Source organism: Giraffa tippelskirchi, chromosome 10 (genome assembly GCF_054371585.1).
Source record: "Giraffa tippelskirchi isolate mGirTip1 chromosome 10, T2T-mGirTip1v1.2.pri, whole genome shotgun sequence".
In the NCBI taxonomy this organism is placed as follows: domain Eukaryota; kingdom Metazoa; phylum Chordata; class Mammalia; order Artiodactyla; family Giraffidae; genus Giraffa; species Giraffa tippelskirchi.
In genome coordinates, this window is record NC_137284.1 from 155,003,090 (window position 1) to 155,030,338 (window position 27,249).

The window sequence follows — 27,249 nt, forward strand, 5'->3', positions numbered from 1 at the left end:
CAGGCAGATACAGAAGCCAAGGTGGATGCCGGCATGGGGTGGGAGGTACAACTAAAATTTAAAGGTAGGAAAGAGGTTTCTCAGTCACTGGAAGAATTGGCCATTTGCAAATTGATTTTTGGCAACCTGGTCATTCAGCATATAGGATGCTGGTGAATTGCTTTAAGCAATTGTTGACCCAGAGTCTACAGTCGGGGCCCCAGCCTGGTCAGGCAGGGGGGAGGTTAAATCAAAGAGGTACCAAGCCTGTACATGCTAAAGAAAACGTATGTTTCTTGGGTAGAGATATTACTTTTTTTTTTTTTTTTAAGTGAAGGGATTTTAAAGTTTATGGATTCTGAAACTAAGGGTGGTATGTAGGATGAGCTGAGAGAAGGGATACCTTCCAGGAGGAAGCCGACCTCAGCAAGAACAAGGGCCCTAGGCACCAAGCACAGGTAAGGTACTTACCAAGGGGTGCTGCGGCCTTGAGGAATCCTGAGAGTAGATGTTGAACTTGAACCTGTCTTTTTCCACCGCCTGACACCTTGTGATACCTTCAGATCTTCAGGACCCTGGGCTACACAGACATGGGTCCTGTGTCAGGGATTCCCTGGGTGTGGAGAAGGGGGATTTGTTCAGGGAAGGGGCTGGACAGTCCCCTCGCGGTGGTATACCTGCGAGGTCTTTCCTTGGAGGCCAGGCCAAAGTGGTCAACATTGTACCCCCCCGAAGTTCTGGGAGGTGACCCATAGCAAGGCCAGCAGAGACCCATGGAGGTTAGACCCACAGGGACCAACACTAGGATTTCTGGGCAAGAAATTCCCTTTCTCTGAGAGTCCAGAGGAAGAGAACTGTTGGGGCGCAGGCGTGGGGAAGGGCTTTCCGGGCGGCAGGCGTCGCCTCCTGTTGGACCTCGGCTTCCTCGGCCCCTGCAAACCTCAGGTTTAGCCCTACGAGTCCGCCTTCTCTAAGCTGTCCTAACAGGGGTGTACCAGACCAGGGATGAGGCCCAGCCGGGGATCGTCTCTCCCGGACCGAGTCCGCAACTCTCCCCTAGCCCCTCTGCGTCCTTTCTGACCCGGAGAATGATGGGCTCTCGCTTCGTTCATTCAACACATTTATCTGAGGGCCTACTCCGTGCCAGCAACGTCTACAAGTCAACAAAACAGAGCCGCAAATAGTCACACAGGTACAGTGGCTCCCGGGTCAAGGCGAGGATGAGCGCGGGAGGCGGGGGACAGACCTGAGCGCGCGCAGGGGTCTGGCGGCCACTCCGGCCCATCCACCATCCAAGTCAAGGGGTCCAGCCTGCAGCCCCCTCCGCCCCTCTCGGGGTCCGCTTCCCCCACCCCTTCCCTAGTCACGGTCGGTTTGCGGGATGCTTCCTTTAGCAGAGACGGGTCGCGTTTAACCCGAGCATCCCCACCTGGCGGATAGGAATCGCTCAGTAAAAGTTGGATGCAAGAAAGGATGGATGGATGGATGGATGGATGTGTGGATGCATGGGTTTAGCTGGGCAAGCACACTGCGAGCTGGCCACAAGGCGGATCCCGGCGCCAAGCCCCTCCCCTGGCATGCTTCACCGGGTCTAGGCTGAACCCGCGGGGAGGGGGCACCGCCAGGCTCGCCCCGCCCTCCCCTCGCCCCCTCTTCCTGGCCGGCTCGGCGGCGCCTTCTGGGAAATGTAGTTCGCGCCTGCGCCCGGAGGGCCGTGGGGGCTGGTCCCCCTCTCCTGGGATGCGGCGCTCTGGGCTGCTCCGGACGCCCACCCCTCCGCCCCCTCCCCTGCGGCCTGCGCCCCGGGGCCCGATCTCCTCCTGCGCCGACCTGGATCGCTGACTGAGCGAGTGCTACCCCGCCGTGCCGGAAGTAGGGAGCGGAGACTGAGTCCGGGATGGCGGGCCAGGTAAGGCGAGCCCGGACCGCACCGCGCGAGCCGGGACCCTGCCGGCAGCCGGGGAGGACAGACGATCGCCTCGGCCGGGCCTGCCCCGCGCGGCGCTGTGCGGGCCTCGAGGGCTGGGGGCGAGCCTGGGACCCGCTAACTTTGGCCGGGCGAGGTGCCTGGGTGGTGGGGTTGCGTAGGATTTGGTGCAGGGAAGTCCAGGATCTCAGGACGCCCCCACTTCCCTTCTCCCCGTCCCCGCCGCGTACGCGCACTTGGAGCCGTAGCTCCATCTTTGGAAACTCCTTTGGGTTAAGCGTCACCCTCTCTTGGCGTGGCTTTTAATTATAAATTATCCTGGGAGCGATGGGCATGGAGGCCCAAGGAGAAAGGAAATCTGGGCACTCTCCTTCTTGGTAGGATCCTGGGGTCCTGGCTGGGGGAGGCCATGAACAGGGTCCCAGGTTTTTAGCCATTAGGTGAGATGTGTAGGTCCGAGAGCTACAGGGGGAGCCCCATCTGTCATAGCCTGGGACCAGTTTGTTGGGTGCAAGTTGTGTGCAGGGCAGTGAAGGTGCTAGGAAGCTTGATGGTACCAGTGGGGAGTTGCTGGAAGTCCTTTTGGGTGGGCCCCTGGAGCCAGTTCTGTAATTATGGCTCATGAGCTTGGACCAACCTCAGGCAACTGTGGACTCCACGGTTTGAGGGCCCAGGAACAGAGGGTGATGAGTGGCTGGGGCAGTCTGTGGCCAGGCAGAGGAGCAGCACTGTGCCAAGACCTTGATGGCATTAATGCCCCACGAGCTCCTGGGAAAAAGCGAGAAGCCAGGCAGATTAGGGGGCAACAGAGGATGAGATGGTTGGATGGCGTCATCGACTCAATGGACCTGAGTGTAAGCAAACTCCGGGAGATGGTGATGGACAGGGAAGCCTGGCATGCTGCAGTCCATGGGGTTACAAAGGGTCGGACAGGGCTGAGTGACTGAACAACTACAATGGGCAGATGGGCTGCTGTGGGAGCAGGGGCTGTCTCCTCTTCAGATCTGGCCGTGCAGTTAGGAAGCCGAAGGACACCCTCCACCATCACCCCCGTCTTTGCTCAGATGTGCCCACTGGCCCCATGCTCAGGCTTCCTCAGACCACAGTTTCCTTTTCTCTATAGCGAGGGGTTGGATCACTGATTGTTCAGATCTGATGTCCTGGGGTGTGTCCTCACACTGTGTGTCTTCATGGAGAAGGTGCCTGGCCGTGGCCTTGGGGGCTGGTAGGTCACAGTCCTGTTTCCCTAAGCGACTCCCAGATGCTCAGCCTACAGGTGGAGGCAACAGGGCTCAGGGTCTGATCTGGAGGCTCAGGGCTGAGCCTGAAACACCCCAGGAGAGTGGGTTTGCTCTGGGAAGGACCTGCAGGCTGAGTCTGTGGCCTGAGGGCTTGCACATCGTGCTTGCACCCTACCTTTTTTGTGCACGTGCGTGCGCGCACACATGTGCACGTGTGCACGCTCCTCACTCTTCCTCCGCTTTTTCCAGATGGGGGTGGCTACCGATGGAACCACTTACCCTGGCCACAGTCAGTTCCCGTTCCCATTTTATAAGAACTTTGTTGGACAAGTGTTTATCTTTTGGCTGAGGTGGCGAGTGGTCTGGAAACCATCTCTTCCGCATGTCTAAAAGAGCTGGTATATTTAGCCAGGAGACAGAGAGGCATTTGGGGTCAGGAGCGGAGTGTGTAGCTGCAGGTGGCCGACTATGACCTGCTGGTGGACGTGAGGCAGACAGATTTGGCTGCAGGAACAGGAATCATAGCACTTACCACATCCCAGCATTTGTTCTGGTCACTTTTCTTACAGTAATTCATTTACTCTTCACAACATCCCTCTGAGAGAGGTTCTTAGGATCCCCCTTTTATAGATGAGTTTGCTGAGCCCAGAGCTAAATGTGAAGCAAAGCAGGGATTGGAATTTCAGCCACCTGGCTCCTAAAGTCAAGTTTAAACCTCCACACTCTGCCTGTTTGTGTCCCAGGACTTCTTAACGCCAGATTAGGCCAGCCATAGGACTGTGGTGAGCCCCCACAGTTGCTATGGGTATTCAAGTAGAAATTGAAGAGACCCCTATTGTAATTGGAAAAGAAAAAAAAAGTGAATGAGTTAGTCACTAGGTGGTATCTGACTCTTTGCCACCCTGTAAACTGTAGCCTGCCAGACTCCTCTGTCCATGGGATTCTCCAGGCAAGAATACTGGAGTGAGTGGCCATTCCCTTCCCTGGGGGATCTTCCCGACCCAGGGATCGAACCTGCATCTCCCTGCCGCTCCTGCATTGCAGACAGCTTCTTCACCGTGTGCACCTAGAAGTTGGCGCTAAATGCTCACTACCCCTTAAAGATATTCTGCAGTTGTCGGTGATTTCTAGTTCACGGACGTGCTATGGTGGACAGCTCGCCCCTGGGGGGAGGAGAGGGTCCCATTTACCGGAGTAGTTTTCATTTCTGGCAGGCCAGGCAGGTTCTGCCCAGTCTCCAGCCAGTGACTGGACAGCAGCTCTTCCACAGGCCTGTGATTCTAAACTTAGAATGTGTCAGAATCATCTGGGAAGCTTGAAGATGTCAACTTCTGGGTTCTGAAAGCACTGAACCCAATCGTGATTCAGTCGATCTAAGATAAGATGAGAAATTCAGTCCTCAACAAAGGGAACTGTGAACCTGATTTGAACCTAAAAGCTCTTTTGTGTCTTCAGTTGTTAGGTAGTAAACTCTGATGGGAGAAGATAAGGACGCAGAGTATTTTTCACCTGGTTTGCTAAATAGAGAAGCTATCTGTTGACATAAACTAGCTGGTCAACAGAATCGCCACTCGGCTCTGCTGGGTTCCCCACCTGCTGCTACAGCCAGGGCCGTGCCATTAGACTCAGCCATTTAGCAGTGGCTTCTCTGGTGGCTCAGATGGTAAAGAATCTGCCTGTAATGCAGGAGCTGTTGTTCAGTTGCCAAGTCGTGTCCAACTCTGTGACCCCATGGACTGCAGCACACTAGGCTGCCCTGTCCTTCACTATCTCCCGGAGTTTGCTCAAACTCGTGTCCAATGAGTCAGTGATGCCATCCAACCTTTTCATCCTCTGTCCTCCTGCACTCAATCTTGCCCAGCATCAGGGTCTTTTCTGATGAGTAACTCTTTACATCAGGTAGCCAAAGTACTGGGGCTTCAGCTTCAGTCCTTCCAGTGAATATACAAGGATCAGGAAGATCCCCTGGAGAAGGAAATGACAACCCACTCCAGTATTCTTGCCTGGAGAATTCCACGGCCAGAGGAGCCTCGTGGGCTTCAGTCCATGGAGTCATAAAGAGTTGGGCACAACTGAGCGACTAACACACAGACACACATTCATTTGTATTTATTTATCATTTATTTGTACTCAAGAGCCATCCTGTCTCCTCCATCACCATCTTAAAAAACCTGTTATAACACGGTGAATTCAAGGCTGGCTGGAGTTCCCATCCTGAAGTCAACCTTTTGTTGGGCCTGAGCTGCAGGGCACGAGACTCTCTGTATTAGCTTCCCTAGATTGCCATGAAAGTACCACAAAGCGGGGGTGGGGGCTTAAACAACAAATTTAATCTCTCACAGTGCAAGAGGGGAGAAGTCCAAAATCAAAATATTGACAAGGCCATGGCCTCTCTGAAGACTCTAGGAGAGGGTCCTGCTTTCCTCTTCCAGCCTCTGGTGGCCCTGCGCATTCCTTGGCTTGTGGCTGCATCACTCCTGCCTCCTTGGTCACGTGGACTTTTCCTCCCTGTGGGCCTGTCTCTGCTCCTCTTCTTACAAGGACACCAGTCATTTTGGATTAAAGTGAAAGAAAGTGAAAGTGAAGTCGCTCAGTCGTCTGACTCTTTGCGACCATATGGACTGTAGCCTACCAGGCTCCTCCATCCATGGAATTTTCCAGGCAAGAGGACTGGAGTGGGTTACCATTTCCTTCTCCAGATATTGGATTAAAGACCTACCTTATTCCATTATGACCTTAGCTTAACTAGTTACATCTACAGCGACCCTAGTTTTGAATAAGGCCACATTCTTAGGTACTGGGGTGAAGACATCAGCATACCTTTCTGGGGACACAGTTGACAGCGACCCTAGTTTTGAATAAGGCCACATTCTCGGGTACTGGGGTGCAGACATCAGCATACTTTTTTGGGGACACGTCTCCTGTCCCGTTGCCCCTTTGCCCGTTCCCACGCGTCAGGTGCCCACGCCATGCTCTCGCTGCCCTCCCCCCCGCCGCCGCCGCCGTGTCCACCAGGGGATGCGGGCTGGGTCAGCACGCCGAGGACGACCCCTGGGGCGGCCTTGCTGGGAGGGAACGAGCCAACTCCCCTGAGGTTGTGCCCACAGGTGTCGATCGCCTTCCAGGACCTGGCCGTGCGGTTCTCCGAGGACGAGTGGCGGCTGCTAGGGGAGGGCCAGAGGGCTCTCTACCTGGACGTGATGCGGGAGAACTACGACACGCTGGCCTCCCTGGGTGAGGAGCGGGCGGGGCCCGGCAACAGGTGGGAGGGAGACGGCACAGCGCCTTGAGGGCCCAGGGTCACCCGGGACCTCGGGCGGCTCGTGGGGCCTTAGTCTCTGTTCACACAGCGAGGCGGTGTCTGAGAGCCTGGTGCTGACCTGGGGGGCACCTCTCAGGCCTTCCATGCCATTGTTTCTGTGGACTGTACCGAGGGTCTGGGTGCGATTCGGTGGGAGTGCCAAATAGCTGGCACAACGGCACTGGTCTTGGAGGTTCTGACGGTCCCTGGGGTTTGGGTGGTCACACAGACGCACATATATACACACATGTACACTGGTTTGGGATGGTCACACAAACACACTCATGTGTACACATGCACACAGGGATGGGGTGGTCATGTACACGCATGTATGTGGAGTTTGGGTGCTCACATGGATAGACATGTACATGGATATACATGGGGTTTGGGTGGTCACACAGACACATGTACACACATGTACACGGGGTTTAGGTGGTCACACAGACATGCATGTACACATGTACACAGGGTTTGTGTGGTCACATGTACACATATGCACATGGAGTTTGGGCAGTCACATGGATAGACATGTATATGCATGTACATGGGGTTTGGGAGGTCACACAGAGACACCTGTACACACATGTACACGGGGTTTGGGTGATCACACAGACAGGCATGTACATATGTACACGGGGTTTGGGTGATCACATATACACACGTACATAGGTGCCTGGATGTCTGGGTGCCTGGGCCTCTGGTGTGATGATGTAGAAGGGCGGAGGCCAGCTTCCACTCCCGGGGACGGTCCCTCTTTTATTTCCCAGGGACGGCGGAGCCGCTCCCCCTCTCGGCCTTCCTATCTCCCTCAGAGCCTGGAGGAGCCGTGGGGGCCAGGAGCCATGCTGGAGATGGGCAGGAGCCACCCCAGGGAGGAGGCCCCCTGGGTGAGTAATCTGTGCAGATGAGAGCCCCTCAGGGGTCCTGATCCCCCTGGGCCCCGGTGGACTCACCCGTGTCCCTCCCACCGTGTGGTCCTTGGCCCCTGGCTTCATTCCGTACAGGACACCGTGACCTCAGCACTCCCCACCTGGCCACATCCACCTCTCCCTGACCTTTCACCCCCGACCCCTCTGGACCAGAAGCCTGGTATACGGTTGCTCACTGTGTGAAGCGCTCAGAAGCAGCCTGAGCTCACCCTGGGAGAGTCTTCCCCCCCTCAGGCCCCCTCCCCCACCACCCGAGCAGAGCCAGTTGCAGCCCTTGAAGGTCCAGAAAGCTTGGGGAGGGTGGATGTGGTCCAGGGGGTGGTGGGAGAGCCAGGGGTCCGGATGGTGGCCGGAGATGGGGAGGCAGCCCTCCTTGGCGTCCCCTCTGCAGCCCAACAGGGACCCAGGGACAGAGCAGAGAGCAGCTCTGTTACCCGCAGCCCCCAGCATCCTGGTCCTGCCGTGCCCATGTGCGGGACACCTGCCCTGAGCCCACGTCCTCTTTGTCTGCGGACATCGGTCTCTCCTTTGCAGCCCCTCCCGTGGTGGGAGGATTCCGTGAGAAACAGTGTGAAGCCGAGAGCCGCAGTGCGTGCTGACTGATGCTGGAAGTTGGGGGGGGGTGGTTCACTGTGGTCTCTTGGCAGGAGGAGCCCCCCGGCACAGCCTGCACCTCAGCGCCCTGGTGCAGCTTGTGCAAGAGATCCCTGAGTTCCTGTTCGGGGAAGGCAGCCCCGAGAGTAGTGGGGGAGCCAGCCTGGATGGGGTGGCTGCGAGCCCCCAGGGTGAGTCCAACAGCGGGCCCCGCTGCGTCCCACAGACGAGTTCAAGATGCCGCCCCGGCCCCTGGGTGGAGTTACCCATTAACATGAATACCCAGGCGGCAGGCTGGTTCCCTGAGAGGACACAGACAGGGGAGAGACATCTGATTTTCTCTAGTGGTTTCACCATGGCTTCATCCATGCCCTTGGGGCCCTCGTCGCGTCCTGCCCTACGTGGCGGGTGAGGCCGTCCCTGTTCTGTAGATGAGTGCCCGGCGGCCGGGCCCGCCGCAGCCTGTACTCTCCCCATCTCACCAGACTTCTTCCTCTCCCAAGCTCGCAAGGCTCTCCTGCCTCCCCAGGAGTCTGTCCCCCCCAGCCCCAGCCTGCAGGGTCCACTCAGCTGATGGTCAGCTGGGGAAGATCTTATCAGAACAAGGCCACAGCCTGAATCTACATCTCAGAGCCCAAGGATGACAAGGCAGAGGTTACTGACATCCTGGTCGTTGTTAGTGCAACATGGCAAGGAAGGGCCAGCATGGGGCAGTGTTGGGGCATTGTACCTCCTGCCGGGCTTAATTCCATTGTCCCCCCGCCCCCCCAGCAGCTGTGATGGAGGACACGTGCCCTCTTCAGGACCTGCTCCACTGCCTTCCAGATACCCCCGTGGGCCGGCTTGGCCTGGCCGCCACGCCCGGCGGCAGCTCGTCCAGCAGCCCGCCCGGAGCTGGGGGGCCGGGGAGCCCCCTCCCCATCAGTGAGTAGGACCCGGTGCAGGGGGCCCACACCCTCTTGATTTTTTCCAGGACTTGGTTTCCTTTGTAACTGGGGCGGGGTGGGGGGAGGGGTTGCCGCGCAGGCCTGGTGCTGGCCTCTGTCTGGGGACCAGCGAGGATTCAGGAAGCTCAGCCTTGCTGGCGGAGTGCTGTGTGCAGCGTGCCTGCAGACCCGACTCTCAGACCCCTCATCAGGGCAGCCCTAACAGCGGGGAAAGACAAGGCTGGCCTTTGGAATTTCTCTGGGTCTCAGTTTATTTTTAAAATGCTTGCAGATTTTACATTTGTCTAAATATCTATTTTTATCTAAACTATTTTAAATTAATATGGCATAAAATAGGCAGTCCTAAAACAATATACCCTGTTGAGGGGCTTAACCCTGGTGGTCCAGTGGTTAAGACTCCGCTCTTCCAGTGGAGGGGGCATGGGTTCAGTCTCCCTGGTCAGGGAACTAAGATTCCACATGCCGGGTGGCCACCAAAAAAAAGAAAAGCATGCCCCATTAGCCTGTTGTTTCAGGCGTCAGCTGGCACCTTTGCTCTGGGGTCCCACATGCCCAGCTTTGAGAAATGTTGAGTGCAAGGCTGGGGCCTGACTTGCGGAGGCAATCAGAGGCTGCTGTCACAGGAGGGTCCCCGGGGCGAGCAGTCTTGTATTTACATTCACACCGGAAGGAAATGGGGAAGGACCCTGCCACCCTCAGGATGGACTCTGGGAACAAGCCCGTCGTAGCTGGCTGAGCCATCAAGTTCCCAGGACTCAGCCGTCCCTCGGGGAGCAGTTAGAAGCTGGGAAGGCCCGTCTTCTGTGTGTGTGGGGGGGGGCGATTTCTCAGGGTCTGGAGCCAGGCCTGGAAAGGCCTGCCTGTCTCTCCTGCAACAGAAACTGCCCACAAGCCAAGGTCCGTGGAGGAGGGGAGCCCTGGAGCCCCTGGCCGGGAGCCCAGCCCCGCCACCTGCAGCCAGGGCAGTAGCAAGAGCTGCAGGAATCCGGAGAGAGGGACCCTGGGGGCAGGTGAGGGGCCGGCTTTCCTGAGGGTGGGGCTGAGGATGGGGGGCGCGTGGGGAGGCATCATGTGGCCCCCACCTGGGCCTCCTAATGGTCCTACCTGGCAGATGGCATCCCTGTGGTCACGGGAGGGAAACCTGACCACGGCTGACCTTGCAGGAGCTGCGGGCATCTCTCCTGGGCACAGCCCCTTGCAAGGCCTCATCAACTGCCTGAAGGAGATCCTCGAGCCCAGGCCCCAGGGCCCCGAGGGACCGCGGAGCTCGCCACCACTGCCCACCCCCAGCCTGGATGCCTCCCAGCTGCCCAGGGCAGAGCTGGGGCCGGGGGGCCCGCCCTGGGCCGGTGAGTCCCTGCGGACCTGTCTCCTTGGGCCAAGGTTTCTGAGCCTGTGGAGAGCTCCAGTTGCTCTCTGTAGATACTTCTCTGTAAATATGACGTCTTCCCTAAGGATCCTTGCCAGCTTGGCTGCTCCATTATCTCTACCGTCACATTTCTGGAGCCAGATGGCTGTGTTAGGGAAACAGCATGGTCAGCATCCTCAGCTTGTAGAAGAAAACTCAGAAATAGATTTTGCCCTGGATTCTTACCGGTTCTTTACTCATTCTAAGGTGGGATGTCTGAGAATAAGAGGCTGAGAGTCACTTTTTGTTGACACTAAGTGGGATGCTTGGGATGGGCTTTGGGGATGGGGGTGATATGGTGGGAGCTGGAGCCCCAGCCCTGAACTCTGAAGCCCGGTAGCCAGGCAGACTGTGAAAAGCTTGAGGCTTCGAGCCTCGGTTTCCCATCTGTAGAAGGGGTAATTGTTCTCACCCGACTGTCCTGAGGCTTAGGTGCGCTAATGATGTGTGTGTAAGTGTTTGTAAAAGGCTTGGGCCTCCTCAAATTAAGTTCTGTTCAAGGCCAAGAGAACCGTCTCCAAGTAGTGAGCCAGGCCACCCACTTCCATCGTTTGTTCTCAGAGCAGAATCACATCTTCCTTTCACCCAGCCAGCTCTGGGAGGTGTAGCCAGGCATTTTTAAACCAAGCACTAAGAAGACAGTGGCCCCGGGCAAGGCTGAGTGAGTTGCAAGAAGACCCACATCTCCGGGTTTCTGGCCTTGGACCTTTAACTGATCCCTCTTTTCAGTTGTTGTCACCGAGACTGAGGTCACTGGGTTCAGGGGTCCGTGTGTTCCTTTTTTCCTGTAGTGAAGACAGAGGCAGCCTCGGGAGATTGTCCCCTCCAGGGCCTGCTGAACTGTCTGAAGGAGATCCCTGAGGCTCGGGACAGGCATCCCAGCCCCTCAGGAGCCAGTGACCCACGGCTGAGGGAGGACCCAGGGGCCTGGAAAAGGAATTCTGGAGGTAAAGGCCGCCGGCTGGACAGGGAGGCCCCTGGACATCGCTTGTTTCTTTCCTCTGCTCCAAGCAGACCTTCCATAACCAGGCACTTGGGCCCACACGTCGGTGTGTCGGCTGGAGTGGCCAGATGCTGGGGATCACGCTATAGAAGGAGCTGGGCGTGTGGGAGGTGCACCAATGTGAAAACGTTCCAGATTGGCTCTTACAGGAGGAGCTGAGGGTTCCAGGAAGAAGGAGGGAATGATTGGGAGGGAGAGAAAAAAAGTAGAAGGCAGAGCTCCGGGCAGTGCACATTCCGGGGCTCGTTTTGATGTGGGGGTTCTTGTGATCATTTGGGTTCGCCGTGGGTTGTTGTTGCAGAACCCTTGAGAGAGTCGTTTGGAAGTGGGCCTGCTGGCCTCGGAAGCAGGACCCTGACTCGGTGTTCCTGGTGTGGGCTGGCTTGGCATCACCCCTCAGTAGAAATCTCTGGACGTAGGGGTGGGATTTGGTCCATTTGCTGGTGGCTGGGCAGTGACTATCTTGGAGCTGAGATGGCGGTGGAAGCCGGGGGCCGTGGAAACCCCATCCTAACCCTATAGAGACCTCATGAGGGGCTTCCCACAGGACTGCAACCCCTCCAGACCCCTCCTCCAGGGCCTGGGCCTGGAGCTGGCAGCGTGCTCTCTGCAGTGAAGGTGGAGGACAGCTGGCCTCAGGGACCCCCGGAGCCCACCTCCTGTCAGCTCAGCAAGCGGCCCCACTGCCCCTCTGCCACCAGCAGCCCCAGGAATGTCAGAGACACCGCCCCTGCCCAGGTGTGGGTGCCCAGCTGGGGCCCTGCAGCTCAAGGTGAGGCCTGGGCTCGTCTGCTCAAGTCCTCCCGGGTGGGCTTCTCAGGCCCTCAGCGAGGTTCTGCCAGCCCACAGGGAAGGGGCACCTGGCTGTCTCATGGGTGGACAGAGGCGTCCACCTGGCTGTCCTTCCCAAGCAGTGGTGGTGCTGGTGGTTTAGTCGTTAAGTCCTGTCCGACTCGTGTAACCCCATGGACTGTAGCCCGCCAGGCTCCTCTGTCCATGGGGTTTGCCAGGCAAGAATACTAGAGTGGGTTGCCATTTCCTTCTCCAGGGTCCCAAGTGGTTAATCCCGTCCCTTAATCTCCATGCTCCTTAAACCAGGCCTTTGCCTGGGGAGCCTTCCATTAGAAGGATCTCGGTTTTGCAGAGAATCCCCAAGTGTCAGAAAGCTGCCCACTGCGTGTGGCTCTCTCCATCTGCCCCTGGGCTTGGGTACAGCTGGTATCGCTCCCCCAGACTGGGGAGCAGAGAGCCGATGGGAGCTGGCACAGAGGGAAAGGGCATCCTGCCTGGCAGGCCCCACGCCTGGTGCAGGACTCGCCACCCCTGCGGAAGGCAGGCAGGCCGGGCAGTCAGCCGGGGCTGGGCCGGGGGGAGGACGGGCCAGAGATGGTGACGGGCCATCTCCCCGTCCCAGCCGGCAGCGCCTCGAGCTCACCCCTGGAAGCCCTGGAGGCCTGTCTGAGGGGCATTCCCCTGAGTGGGTCGTTACCTCCCCAGCCGCCGGCCAGCTCTTGGTCCCGGAGCCCCCAGCCAGGAGACCCCGGGTCTCAGAGGCCCGAGCTGCCGCACCCCGGACCGCACAGCAAAGGTAGCCTGCACTGTGGGCTCGGGGTGGCATTTGTCCTTGTGCATGGAACGGGGTCCGTGGGGGGAATGCTGAGGACGCCGTCAGGTCCCTTCTCCTCATCCCGGGCCAAAGGTGGGGCACGCATGCCCCTGTCTCCTAACCCCCTCTCATGCCTGCCCCTCAACAGCCCCTGTGTTTGGTGGAAGCCAGTTAAACTCTGCCCCTTGCCACCTCTGAGAGCTTCACTGACCCTCTAGGCCCCCGAGGCCAGCAGTTGGGTTTATGTGGGTTAACGAGCTACTGGATTTTAATCAGGGCCATGAGCACCCTAACCTCAGGGGAGATCCCATGGGAGAGGCATTGGGGCAGGGCTGGGTGCCCGTCCGCAGCCCAGCATCCAGGGGACCTCTTGGCCCGTGGTTTCCCCTTGATGCCAGCCATGCCGTTTCCCCACAGAGGTGGTCGTGGGGCCTCTCCCGGCTCTGGGCCTGCAGGGCTACACGAAAGACAGCCCGGCCCTGCCCCTGGGCTCCCAAGGCACCCCCAGCAGCTTCTCGTCATCCAGCAGCTCTGACGGGGACCTGGATTTCCAGAGCCCTGAGCGCAGCCAGGGGCATCGGCCCAGAAAAGGTGAACTGGCTGGCCTGAGGCTGGGAGTGGGTCCTGGGGAAGGGCAGGGGGCAGCCCTGCCCACTGCCACGCATCCGACCCGACCAGTGTCCAAGCCAGGCCTCTGTGCCTGGTGCAGCCACAGAGAGCAGACACAGGACCTGTTTTGGGGGGCGGGGGCCTGTTTTAGTGACTTGGCTCAGAAGAGGCAGGACAACACCTAAGATCTCTAGAAAGCGTTTGATGCTTCTTGCTAGAAGCATCAAATACTTCCTTATCCCAGCCTTGAAGAAGTCAGCATCTGTAACATCTGACTGACTCTCCAACTTAGGGAAAACATGTAAAACCATCTTGGAGGGTGTGTTTGGTGCCTGCGCCCCCGGATCCCTCCGTGAAGGGACCTTTCAGGGAACTTACAGGACCTCGACCCTTTTCTCCACCTGAACAATCCCAGGGCTCCCTATCTGCCTTGTGCATGGACACCCCCCCAGTCCCCCGGGGCTCACCTCTGTGTCCTGGCCTCACGCTGTCAGTGGAAAGGCCTGAAGCTGCCCCTGGGGCTCTGCACTGAGCCCTCCAGGGCCATCAGATGGGCTTGGGGCCCGCGTTCCTGCGCCCGCCACAGCTCAGCCCCTCAGGTAGGGGAGCTTTTAGCTCCCAACAGGCAGCTGACTTTGCTTTTTAATTTTTAGTAGGTACTGCGCTCGTTCAGTCTTGTTGAAAAGCTGCGGTTAGGTTGCAGAGGGTTGGTGGCGTCTGCCTCCCTCCCCCGCCCTCCAGCACCTGTGTCCCCTGAGCCACCCCTGCTGCCAGTTCCTGCACTTCCAGGGACGCTGTGTGGGCGAGCATCCTTCTTGCAGCTTCTCTGCCGAGCTCCCCGTCTTCCCACTTCCCTTTGGCCTTAGGGTCCTCGGCAGTGCGCGGACCCCCTCCCCTCTCTCCTGCAGCTGCTCAGTGTCTGTGGTTTCTTCTCGGGCATCCTCTATCGGCAGACCTGGTTTTCTGAGTCACCCAAACAGCAGGTGACTTCACGCCACCTTCTGGATGCATCCAGCCCGGCCTCCTAGCTCTCCCTGCGCTGCCCCGGAACCCCACAGTGTCCGTGGGGAAGCCACGTGCAGGGCTCCACTCGAGACACTGAGGTCCCAGCCCCATGATGCCCGGACCTCTGGCAGCTTCTCTCTTCTCCTTTTCTCTGCCTAATGCCTGCATCAGCAAAGATGCTTTTCAGGAAAGAGCTTGGCTGAGAAGTAGAAGGGAGGGGCCTTTCCTTTATCTAGAATTTCAGGTCGTGTCGTGGCTATAGCTTCTCCAGCGCTGTCACTAGAAATAGGATTTCTGCAGTGTGCTTTTATCCTCGAGTTGAAAGGCATTCGTGTTCTCCTTCTTCACCTGCTGCATCTGTACCCTTTTCCCTCTTTGACTAGTCATGTGAATAGATGATGACAATCCATCCTCGGGGCCCATCTCCCCCATTACTGGCCCGCTGGCCTGCTGACCAGCTTCTGTGTGTAGGTGGTCAAGATGAGGAGGCCTCTCCCAGGGCCACTCAGAGGCAGGGCTGACACGGGTCTGGGGCCAGGTCTCCGTCTGGGTGCCCTGAGCCGGCGTGACAGGCCCCGGGCTCCACTGGTCCCAGCTGCAGTGGACCCAGGGCGCGGGCAGGGCTCCTGAGATTTGCAGGACTGAGCTCTGGCTGGCTAGGACTGCGAGTATTGGGTTTTCACAGGAAGCCCCGTGGGAAGCTCCCCACTCCAGGGCCTGGAGAACTGTCTCAGAGAGATATCTGTGCCCCGGCTGCAGCCTGCCTGGCCCTGCTCCTCGGCCGGAGACGGAGGGCCACAGCGCACGGAGCCCAGGGACTGGATGGCAGGCACAGAAGGTAACGTGGGCAGGCCCATGTCCCGGCCTGAGATGAGACGGCCTTCTGGAAGCGGCCTGGCCAGAGGCTCGTGGGAGGCCACGAGGCCAATAGCACTGCTGTCCTGGGCGGAGGGGCAAGCCGGGACTGTACACGCAGCCCCCCAGTGCTGCTCCGTGTCCAGGCCTGAGCCGGGGCCTTGGCAGCAGGGAGTCTGTATCCTGGCCTTGGTCTCTGGCATGGCGCTCAGCTGGGTCCAGGAATAACGAAATCTTGGAGGGTGCGGGTGGCCCCGGGAATATCTGCAGGGCCGGGGTGTGTCCCACTTTGGTAGCGTCATCCAACATCCTGGACTGAAGTTTGTTTTCTGAACAGCACCTCCCTCCCTGCCCTAACTCAGGGCTCCCAGGCTGATGGGCCTCTTGGCTTCTCATTGAAACAGGACTGAGGGGCGAGGCCTGTGAAACAACCCACCTGGGACAGCGTGGGGGTGACGTGCCCACCAGGAGCCTCCGACTGGCCAGCCCGCAGGCCCTTGCCTCCGGTGCCCTGCCCGCCTGCTCCCCACGAGGCCCCAGAGAGCTCGGGGCGGCCAGGCCGGGACAGTGGAGGTGGCTTCGAGACGGTGAGCGGGACTCTTGCCCAGGGACTCACTGGCGTGTCTCCTCCCCTCCGCGTAAAATCTTTGATGAGAGAATAGACTTCCCTTTTCCCCTTCTGTTCCTTTGCTCCTTTGCTGTCTAAGCCATTCCTGGACTGCCGGCTGGAGCGCCCTGAGGTGTGCTGAAAACAAGCCGGGAAAGCACTGCTTTCATCCAGAGATTGGGTTTCTCTGGGTGAAGGACCCGTTGTTTCCTCAATTCTAGTTGCCTGGGGATGGAGGCGAGGGGCAGGGGGGAGTCTCCTCCTACTGCTGCTGCAGTTTAGTTGAACTTACAGTGGAATCCTTTCCTAGATTTGCTGAAGTGGGCAGGGCAGGCCCAACCTAACTGAGAAAGTGCCAGGTATTTGTCATACTTCCACCAGGCAGGAGCTGTTTCGGGGGCCTCCCGTGGACTTAACTGAGCCTCTCCTCAGGCTACTGGTCCTGAGTGAACACAAGTAGAAAGGGCCGCCTGGCTTATGAGACCCAGAACCTGCCTGGAACCGGACTGTTAGTGGCCTCCAGGGTCTTGAGGCTTCTGGAAGTTTCTGCCACGGCCTTGCAGAGTGGCTGGGGGCCAGACCAGCGTCTGGCTTTGCTTCCCTCCGCTTCCCGTGGTGGCCCTGGGATGCTGTTCAGGCTCCCCCAGGGTTTGTGTGGGGCTGAGCTGGATGGGGACCAGCTCCGCGTGCCCACCCATGGAGGTCGAGGCCCTCCTGCCTGTCCTCGGGCTCACGGACAGAGGGCTCTTCGGTTGCCATTTGCCCAGGGCCAGCCACCAAGCCTTCTCCGCTCCACTGCCTGGAGAACTCTCTGAAGGGGATTTTGCCCGGGGGGCCCTTGCGCTTTGCCTGCCTGGCTGGCCTGGGCCCCAGCCCCCGCTCCAGCTCCAGCTCGAGCATCAGCAGCTCAGAAGGAGAAGACCTGAGGCCGGAGCCCGAGCTCTGGCAGCCCCTCCTGCAGGGTGAGCTCGTCGGGGCAGTGGGGAGAGGGGGACCCGGAGCCCGGCCCCAGTGTGTGGACGCCAGCCTGACCCCAGCTCTGTTTGTGCCAGAGAGGAACCACCCTCCCAGCAGCAAGGGCCTTGGCCCCCTGTCCCCACACCATGGTGGCCTCCGTGCTGGCTGCAGCCCTGGGGAAGGCTTGAGGAGACGCGAGCCCGGGCACCGCTGCGATCTCAGTGCGGGTGAGCCCGGGGTCTCCAGCGGGGGTGGGGGTGGAGGGGGCGCGTGTCCCCCAGGAGGGCCACAGGTGCAGCGACAGTCCCACTCATCACTTGGCCTGACTCTTGCCAGAAGGCTCTCTGCCTTTGTCATGCCTGAGTTCCCCATAGGATGAGCCATGTCCAGGAAAAGAAGGTGGAGATGTTGAGGCCCCTGGGGCCCCAGGGGTGTCAAACAAGTGTGTTTAAAGGCCTGGTAATCAACTTGGAAAGTCGAAGTGTCCGTCACTCAGTTGTGTCCAACCATGGACTGTAGCCCGCCAGGCTTCTCTGTCTGTGAGAATCTCCAGACAAGAATACTGGAGTGTATTGCCATGTCCTCCTCCCGGGGATCTTCCCAACCTAGGGATCGAACTGGAGTGTTGTGTGTTGCAGGCGGATTCCTTACTGTTTGAGCCACCAGGGAAGCCCAGTAAACTTGAGATATATATATACATAGGAGAAGGAAATGGCAACCCACTCCAGTATTCTTGCCTGGAGAATCCCACAGACAAAGGAGCCTGGCGGGCTATAGTCCATGGGGTCGCAAAGAGTTGGACACGACTGAAGAGACTTAGCATACATGCATGCATATATATATATATATATATATATATACCTATATATATGTATGTATCAACGCCTCCTTGCTTCTCAGTCCAGTCCTGACCCAGTGATCATTCCCAACAGGAAAAGCAGAAGAGAAGGCGGGAGGCAGGTCCCATTCGCCCTGGAGTGAGGTGTGCTTGGAGACTCTGGGACCACCCCACCCCCTGGGCAACGCCGGAGGAGGTAGGGGTGGGTGGGTTGCAGGTCCGGGAAGGGGGCCCCCCCTGCACTCAGGCCAGTGACTCCACCCAGTCCTTGGCCTCCGAACAGGCCCTGGCTGGTCCCCACGTTCCTCCCTGCCCGTGGGCCTGGCAGGAGATAGCAGAGTGGGCTGGGCATGGACCCACAGGGCCCCCAGCACGTCCCTGGAGGAGCCTCACTGGGGGCTGGACCTACGGGCATGGCCCTCTCCACCTGTTCTCTCCAGCCTCTGGGAGAGCCAGAGGCATCGTGCTGGGGCCGCAGAGGATTCTGGGAACAACGTCCACCCTCACTCAGCCCGCGGGCCCCAGCCAGCCATTTGACCAGAGATGGGCTTCCTGGCGAGCCCAGTGTATCCCTCTTGCATCTCACTTCACCAGGGCTTGAAAGTTGAAAGTTTTGTTTTGTTTTAGGCCATGTCCAAGTATCCCCTGTCAGTGTGGCCGTGGCAGAGCCATGCGTGTCCACACCAGAGATGCTCTGTGCTCTTCCCGCACGGTCTGCTGTGCATCCCTGCCCTGCCACTCAGCTGGGGAGAAGGCCGGGGCCTGGGCCCTGCCAGCCTCCTGGGTCAGCCCCCGGGTCCCCGGCCTGGAAACCGACGGCCGGTGAAGAGTCCAAGGGCCTGGGGCCTGGGGACAGAAGACCAGGTGTGACAGGTGAGCTGGGGCTCCCCCAGCCCCTCAAGTATCGGGAGCCTTGCAGGCACGGGGTTGGGGGGCGGCTGGGGCTCAGCGTCTCCACAGCCACCCCTCCCTCCTTCCCTGCTGCTCACCTCCTTCTGGTGGGGTGGGCCGGTGAGAACCCCTGGGGTCACAGCCTGGGGTAGGCTTTCTCTGAACAGCCTTCCAGGCTCGTGTGCGTCATAAGTAGGAAGAGCCTCTCATAGAGTCCACTTCAGCTGGCTTATTTCATTTCAGGGTTTTCCTACAGGAATAGCTGGCTATTTTATGAAAGATGCTTCTTAGAGGCAAAATAAACATTGAATAGATGCATCCAGAGTCAAAATTTGGGGTTTGAGGGGACTTTAGAGAACAGGTAGGGAAAATGAGGGTCAGTAGTGAGTGACCAGGCGGGGAGGTCCCCAGAGATGCATTCTGTACCCCCGACCCCAGCAAGCTCTTCCAGACCATGGCAGAGGCGGGCGGATGGGGCCCGGTGCCTGGTCTGTTCTGGGCCGTGCACCCCGATCCTCACGCTTGAAGCCTGTGGTGGGGGCTCCGGCGTGTTGTGGGCCTGGCCTGCCTGGAGATGCAGCTGTTTATTAGGAGTGCTGAGCTGGCCTGAGGACCACGGACCCGCTGCCCACCTTGGTTAGAAGGACACCTGGGATGGCAGCACTGTTGCTGACCCTTAGCCGAGATCCTTCCTGAAGAATGTGGCCGGGCAGTGTTTGCGTCCTTGGGCTCCAGTCTCCACTTTTGCTGCCTGAAGGTCTGGGGGTCCTGGGAGATTCAGGCCGGAGCCAGTCTGGGGACTCAAACATGGCCGGAAACCAGGTCTGTCCTGCGGCTCCAGGTGGTAACAGGGCTTCCTTATGAGGCTGGTAACGGGGCTCTTTGCCTCGGGTGAAGACCAGGTCCGGGAGAACTTTGGGTGAAGGAGTAGGTGACTTTTTTTTTCTTTAAAGTAACTGGAGTCTTAAAGTCCTATGTCTGTAATTTGATTAGGGAGGGTAAAGGTCAGGAAGGGGTGGCGACCCCTGTGGTTTGCTTATGACTAAGACCTTGATGCTGGGAAAGATTGAAATCAGGAGAAGGGGACGACAGAGGATGAGATGGTTGGACGGCATCACTGACTCAATGGACATGAGTTTGAGCAACTCAGGAGATGGTGAAGGACAGGGAAGCCTGGTGTGCTGCAGTCCATGAGATCGCAGAGAGTTGGACACGACTGAGCGACTGAACAGCAAATAGCACTAGGTGCTAATGCGACCCCCTTTGTCCCCCTGCGAGAAACACCTGGGCTCTCTCTAGATGCCGCCCGCGGCCTTGCGTCATGGCGGCTTCTCTAGGCCCTGCCCGCTGACCCTCCAGAGCAGAATTAGCTGCTCTGGGGCAGCGGTAGGGCCCAGAGGTGGCATGGGAACCCACCAGTCCTTTTCCTAGAAGGTGGGGAGGCTGCTGTCCTAAGCCAGCTTGTTTTCCATGGAGACCTGGCCTGTGATCTATCTCACCTGTGAATTTGGGGGGCAGCCTTCCACGTTGCCCAGCCTGAGTCACCAGGACCCTTCCTTCCCTTAGTGGGCAGGGTGACAGACACACCAGCTGGAGGGACTCGGGGGAGGGAAGGTCCTGACAGCTGACCACACTCACCGCATCCCGCTCTGGTTTCAGCCGGCACCGACGGGGGGCCCCTTCCTGGGGGTGTGCCCCAGCCAGCCCCAGCAGCCGTCGTCCCTGGGGCCTCGCCTGGCGCCTCCCCGCGGCTGCCGTGCCCCTGTGGGGCTTCCCTGCAGCAGGAGCTCCACAGCCTGGGTGCCGCCCTCTCAGAGAAGCTGGACCGGCTGGCTGGGGCCCTGGCCGGCCTGGCTCAGGAGGTGGCCGCCGTGAGGACCCAGGTGGACCGACTCGGGCGGCGCCCGCGGGGCCCGGGGCCGAAGGGCCTCCCCCGGGGCCCTCGCTCGGCCAACGGGCCTGCCCACAGACACCCGCCCTACTGGAGGCACAAGGGCCCCCCCAGGCCGAGACCGAAGATCCTGCGGGGGGGCCCGGCCGAAGGCTGCAGGGCTGGGGACCCGTCGTCGGGCCTGTCCAGTGTGAGGCTCCGTCGGGTGCCTCCGGACACCCCCTCAGCGGAGCCCCACGGGCCCGGCTCCAGCCCTCCCCGGCAGCCTCACTCCTCGGCTTGCAGCAGCCTCGCTGTGCAGAATGTACGTCACCCCCTCGGGCACCCCGAGGCCCGCCAGAGCCCCCCTCCCCTTTCACTGCCGGCTGCCCTGCCCCCCCATGTGGTTGCTCCAGTGGGCACTGCAGTGGCAGAACTGCAGGGTGTGGTGGCTGCCCCACCCAGGACCCCAAAGTGGCCCAAGGATCCAAGCGGCCTGTTGGTGGGGCTCCAGAGAACCCTGGAGGGCGAACGGTGGGGTGGGGAGCACAGAGACCCAGCGTGGGGACCCCCCAGCCACCACCTTCGTGGACTCAGCCCTGCGGATGGTGCCCCACCTCCAGCCACCTCGCCCCCCTCCAGCAGAACCTTCTCCATGTTGGGGCCGTGAAGGGGCCCCCAGACTCCAGGGTGACCTTTGCTCAGGGAGGCCACTGTTTGAGGGGGTTGTGTTCCCCAACCATGCCTCTGGCTTTCTTGACTCAGGTTCATTTAAATGTCACTTCCCCCTCCGGCCCTTCCCACCAGAACCGCCAGGGCGGGCAGGGGCGTGGTGTGCATCCATGTGTGTGTGTGCCATGTGTGGGCACGCCATGCGTGCCCGGGCTGCCCTGAGCCACTGCAGAGGGGCCACGAGAACACCTCGTCTCAGCACCTGCCATCCTGACCCCAGGGCTGGGGAGCGTGATGCCCGTCTTCCTGGTCCACGGGGGCTTAGCTTCCCTTTGGCTGAGGCTGGATGTGCCTGTGTGCATTCTGAATTACTGAAGGTGGTTGCCAAGGGGAAGAAAGGCTCTCAGAGGGGCTGCACCAGAGTGCGGCTGTGTGGTTGTCCCCAGCACTGTGGATAAGCTGGCTCCTGCCTTCGCGCCCCCTTCGGAGAATCCAGCAGCCTCCCCGATGTTGGGGGAAGAATCCCACCGACTCTCAGGGAGAGAGCAGTGCGTGTGTTGGCTTCCTGGGCCCACAGTGACAGTCCACAGCCCGGGAGCCTCCAACAACACTTACATCCTCCCGGTTCTGAGGCCAGAGGTCCAAGACGCAGGTGTCGGCAGAGCTGGTTCCTGCTGAGTCTGCCCTAGGCCCCCCTGCGGGGCCGGCCGCTGGCCGTCCTCGTGTTCCCAGGGCGCTCTCCTTTGCTCATGCCCCCTCAGTGTCCCTTTTGTCTAAGGACACCATCCTCATGCCCTCCCTCTAACACGATCGCTTCCGTAAAGACCGCATCTCTAACTCAGGTCTCATGGTCCTGGGGTTGTTAGGGTTCCAGTGTGAATCTGGGGACGAGGGTGCACAATCCAACCCCCTACACACATGAGGGATGAGCTCGTCTTGGTCCTGGTGGAAGGGAAGGAGCATGACCAGGGTCACTAGGCCCGCCTTCCTGGGCCCACCAGGCTGCCCCGGGCCCCACCCCTCCCTTGGGGCATCAGGAGTGGCCTGTCATCACCGCATTTCCGATCTTTTTTCCCAATCTTTCCCCACCGAGCCCTCAACCGATCTGAGGAATCCTTGGGGCGGTCCATGCACTCCCAGAAGGCCCTGAAAGGCTGTGCTGTCAGGGAACCGGGCGCAGCACTGAGGCCTGAGCCAGCTTGGGACCCAGAGGGGCTGTAGCCGCAGCAAGTGCCCAAGCAGGGCCTTGTGGCTGCTATACCCAGTGCGCCCTTAAAATCGGGTCTTTGGGGACACACGCAGGGCCTGGCCTGTGCTGCTCATGGTCCCTGTGGAAGGAGCAGACACTGATGCCAATGGCAGGAGAGCCAGGGGCTGGGTAAACAGACCATCGAAAGTGGGTGTTAGAATGTTTCCAGGACTGGAGTAAGTCCCTCGATGACTGTCTCAGAAGCTAGGTGTAGGAGATCATGTAAGTAGGTTGTTTAGACACAACACACAGCCTTCACAGCTAGCCATAACTTGATGAAGAATAAGGAACAGAAGAGGTTTAGGCCTTCTGCCTAGAGAGATGAGTCCAGTTATCTCCAGGCTGTGTAGGGAGCGACGCTGGGCCGTTTCAGAGCCATCAGAAGGGTCTGATGGAGTCGGCGCTGTGGACCAGGGGCTCGGGCTGGAAGGAGGAGGGCTTGTCCGCACCTCCGCCTGCCCTCCGTAGCAGGAGTTGGTGGGGGTGGCCTGCTGTACGTGCCTGTGTGGCATTTTAAGGCCCGATTTTGTGGACTTTGCAAATACCAGCCTTCGCGCCACCCTGTGCCGCAGGTGCAGAGGAGCACATGGGCTCAGAGAGGGCGAGGGGCTTGCTTGGGGGTGTACAGCCTTCCTCCGGCCGAGTTAGGACAGTGTGTGCCCCGGTGCCGCCCAGGCCGGGGGGCTCCCAGTCCGGCTGGACCCTGTGGGAAGTTCAGGTCCTTTTTTAAGAATGTGGAAAGTCAGCCATGAAGTGAACAGTCAGAGGTTCTGTAAGCCGCAGCCGTGTTCATCCCCCAGGTCCACTGCCACGCGGACAACACCCCTCCCAAGTCATGATGAATTGAAAAGCCTTCTAGAACCACTGATTTGGTAGAAAAACCCATTGGCAGTTTAGGAGTTGGTTTTGTGTTTGTCTCCATCTACTTGGTGAGGAAGTGTGGTCACTTTGGTAGGAGAAACCACGGACTGTTGTGAACTCAGGAATTCCCGGGGTCAGGAGGTGGAGGGACAGAGAACCTTCCCTCCCCAGGCGCTCACGCACGTGAGGGGCCCCGTGTCCCGACCACCGCCTGTCAGCCCGAGGCCACTGTGAGGCAGGAAAGCAGGAAGTTCCCACCTGGGCGGATCAGGGCAGGGCCCCACAGCCTCCAGATGCCCCCCTCAAGGGTCCGGTAGAATGGGGGGCCTTAGCCCCCTGTCTGAGACACCGCACAACGTCACCACTCTCCAGAAGGAGCTCGTCGGGTGGGCCGACCAGGCTTGCTCTCCACCCTCTTGTGTCCTTGTGTTTTAGATGTGGCTTCAGTAAACAGCCTCCTGTTGGATTTTGTCTTTTAATCCAACTTGGCAAATTTTATTCTTTAGTCGGAGCCTTTAATCCACTTCTGTGTAATATTATTGTTGATATATTGAGATTTGAATATACCATCTTATTTTTGCTGGTGTTGGTCTCACTCGTTTCAGGCAGGGGGGGCTTCTTTCCTACTGACAGTGTTGTGGGTTTTGAGTCATTCTTTCCCCCCTTGACTAGCCTCAACATTTAAAGAACTAAAAGAGGACACATTCAAATTTACAACCTTATTTGGGAAGTTTTAGCGTAGTTTTTCTTTTTAAAAATTGATTGGACAAAGCAGGAAGGATATGGAAGATTTGAGCAAACCAGTTTACAAAATTGGGTTGACTGGTGAATAGCTAGAACGTTGCACCACAGGACTACAGAGTATTCCTTCTTTTCAAGCATACGTAAAACAGTTACAAAAATTGACCTTATACTAAGCCCGAGAGCAAGTTTAAACAAATTTAAAAGTATTAAAATTATAGAGAGTATGTTTTCTGGCCCTACTTTAGCTTTAAGCTAGAAGCAAATAATAAAGAATGAAAAATTCTTATATATTAGAAAAGAATTATTCTCCTGAATAATCTGTGTGTCAATGAAGAATTCATAAGAAATATTTTGAACTGAACTATAAGTACCATGTATCAAAACTTGTAGGATTAAGCTAAATTAATTCTTAAAAATGGGTAGGCCTAAGCGAGTACAAAAAAAGGTAAGGCTGAGAATTTACAAAGAGGACAATAGAGGAAATCCCCTCAAAGGTTAAGGAGATGTAAAGGTAAGAGAAATTTGGGGAGATACAGGTGCACCCATGGCTGATTCATGTTGACATATGGCAAAAACCATCACAATATTGTAAAGTAATTGTCCTCCAATTAAATTAATTTTTAAAAAGTAGAAATTACTGAAATAGCATACACATAAATATATATAGGGGCTTCCCTAGACAGCATATTAAAAAGCAGAGACATGATTTTGCCAACAAAGGTCTGTATAGTCAAGGCTATGGTTTTTCCAGTAGTCACATTATGGATATGACAGTTAGACCATCAAGAAGGCTGAGTGCCAGACAATTGATGCTTTCATACTGTGGTGTTGGAGAAGACTCCTGAAGGTCCCTTGGACTGCAAGGAGATCCAACCAGTCCATCCTAAAGGAAATCAGTTCCTAAATATTCACTGGAAGGACTGATGCTGAAACTGAAGCTCCAATACTTTGGCCATCTGATGCGAAGAGCCAGCTCACTGGAAAAGACCTTGATGCTGGGAAAGATTGAGGGCAGGAGGAGAAGGGGACGACAGAGGGTGAGATGGTTGGATGGCATCACTGACTCAATGGACAGGAGTTCGAGCAAACTCCGGGACATAGTGAAGGACAGCTGGTATGCTGCAGTCCATGGGGTTGCAGAGTTGGACATGACTTAGTGACTGAACAACAACACTAATAGATAAAGCCAGAAATTTTGGTTTTAACAAAACTAATAAAATTGACCAGTTTGTGGCGTGATTCATCACTGAAAAAAAAAAAAGGGCAGAAATTACTCATCTCAAGAATGAAAGAGTTGACATCACTGCAGGTTCTGGTACAGGCCATATGAAGATAAAAATGTTGCAAACTTTGCCAAAATTTTGAAAAAAAATCAAACAACTCCCACAGGAATACAACTTACCAAGAGAGACTCAGGAAGACACAGCAAACCTGACTAGTGTCATGCCATTGGAAAAATTGCATTGGTGATCAAACACCTTCCCCAAAATGATAGACCTAGAAAGCTTCACTGGTAAGTTCTACCTCATTTAAGAAGGTTATTTCAGTAATATGTAAAGTATTCCAAGAAACAGAAAAATATAGAATACTTGGACTCATTTTGTAAAACTAGCATAATCTTGAAACCAGAATTTGAGAAGAACAGTACAAGAGAAGAAAGTCACAGGCTAATTTTCAAAAATGTTCAAAGATGCAAAAATCTCAGAGTATTATCCAACAATGCAGCAGTTTATAACAAGAAAAAACATCACGACTAAGTTGGATTTATTGCAGAGATTCACAGATGATTTTAACATTTGGAAATCACTAGTCATAACCCCCCATCATAATAAGAAAGATCATGTGATCAATAGCTGCATAAAGATCATTTGATAAGAGCCTACATCCATAAATACTCTTAAGTAGGCTGGGCTTCCCAGGTGGTGCTAGTGGTAAAGAACCTGCCTGCCAACGCAGGAGATGTAAGGGACGTGGGTTCAAGCCCTTGGTCGGGAAGAGAGGAAGGCATGGCAATACTCCAATATTCTTGCCTGGAGGATCCCATGGACAGGGGGGCCTGGTGGGCTACAGTCCATGGGGCCCCAAAGAGTCAGACACGACTGAAACACTTAGTCACGGACACGACTTAGCATGTACAAGTCATGCTAAGTGAGAACGGACATTTAGAGTGGCGAAGATAGAGTGTCGGGTCCATGCCGGGTGGACACAGATGCTCCAGGACCAGGAAAGCATGTACTTCTTTCCTATAATAACGCGATGTCCTTTCGAAAGGACTTTGCTTTATTTGATAAAGATTATCTACCCCCCAAAAAGGGGGGGATCTTACAGCAAACATAATACATAATGATGACATATTGAACAAGAAAAGAAGGCTGACTGTCACACTGTATCTCAGCACTGCAGTGGATGTCCCATCCAGGACAGTGAGCAAAGAAGATGAAGGTTGGAGACTCAGGAAATGAACAGGAGTCGTTTCTCACAAGTGACAGGACTCTATACATAGACAGTTGAAAAAGAATCTATAGATAACCTATTAAAATTAACGAGAGAGTTTATAAGGTAACTGGCTAAAGACCGGTACATGAAATGTTGTTTTTGCATATACCAACAGCTGGCATTTAGAAAACAATTTTTAGCTTTAGTAAAAAGTTCATATATCTAGGAATAAATTCATCAAAGATGTATATGGTGAAAACTGCTGAGCACTTTTTATGAGTTCCTTCATTACTCACAACAGTTTAGATAGCTGTAAATACTATTATTATCTCATTCTTATTTTACAAATGAGGAAAATGAAGCACAGAGAGGTTAAGAAACTTGCTCAAGGCCACACAGCCACTAGGGGATGGAGCTGTGCTGGGAGCTTGCGTAATCTGGCTTCAGAGCAAAGTTAGGCCTGAAACATCCAGAGCAAGGGCACACTAAAAGCTGCACCTTCACATTTGAGGCAATTCAGGGAGGAAGAAGAAAGATTTTTACAATTACTAACTTGAACATTTATTTGTACATTATGTGTTGACTGTCTGCTCCCCACCCCCAACTGTAAGCTCTATGAATGAGGGTGGATACATATCATATCTCTGTACCAACACTGGGTCGGGTACATAGTAGGGCTTCAATCAACATGTACTGAAAGCCTAGATAACATTCTTATTT

At 56.7% G+C, this 27,249-nt stretch overlaps 1 protein-coding gene across 2 annotated transcripts; it reads left to right on the forward strand.

The window, feature by feature from the left end:
* Positions 1 to 1,673: 1,673 nt before the first annotated feature.
* KRABD3 (KRAB domain containing 3) lies at positions 1,674 to 23,933 on the forward strand. Of its 2 annotated transcripts, XM_081537218.1 has the most exons (18): positions 1,674 to 1,888; positions 6,255 to 6,381; positions 7,216 to 7,335; positions 8,025 to 8,162; positions 8,746 to 8,895; positions 9,797 to 9,928; positions 10,082 to 10,267; positions 11,118 to 11,273; positions 11,877 to 12,101; positions 12,744 to 12,917; positions 13,353 to 13,526; positions 15,235 to 15,387; positions 15,809 to 15,991; positions 16,779 to 16,973; positions 17,064 to 17,195; positions 17,901 to 18,002; positions 18,434 to 18,679; positions 20,357 to 23,933. In XM_081537218.1, exons 1-18 carry the CDS (start codon positions 1,877 to 1,879, stop codon positions 21,235 to 21,237), a joined length of 3,486 nt encoding a protein of 1,161 aa, XP_081393344.1. In that variant the 5' UTR covers positions 1,674 to 1,876; the 3' UTR covers positions 21,238 to 23,933. The 2 variants fall into 2 exon arrangements, with proteins under 2 accessions (XP_081393344.1, XP_081393345.1); XM_081537219.1 differs by lacking the exon at positions 1,674 to 1,888 and having other exon boundaries at positions 6,260 to 6,381.
* The last annotated feature ends 3,316 nt before the right edge of the window (positions 23,934 to 27,249 follow it).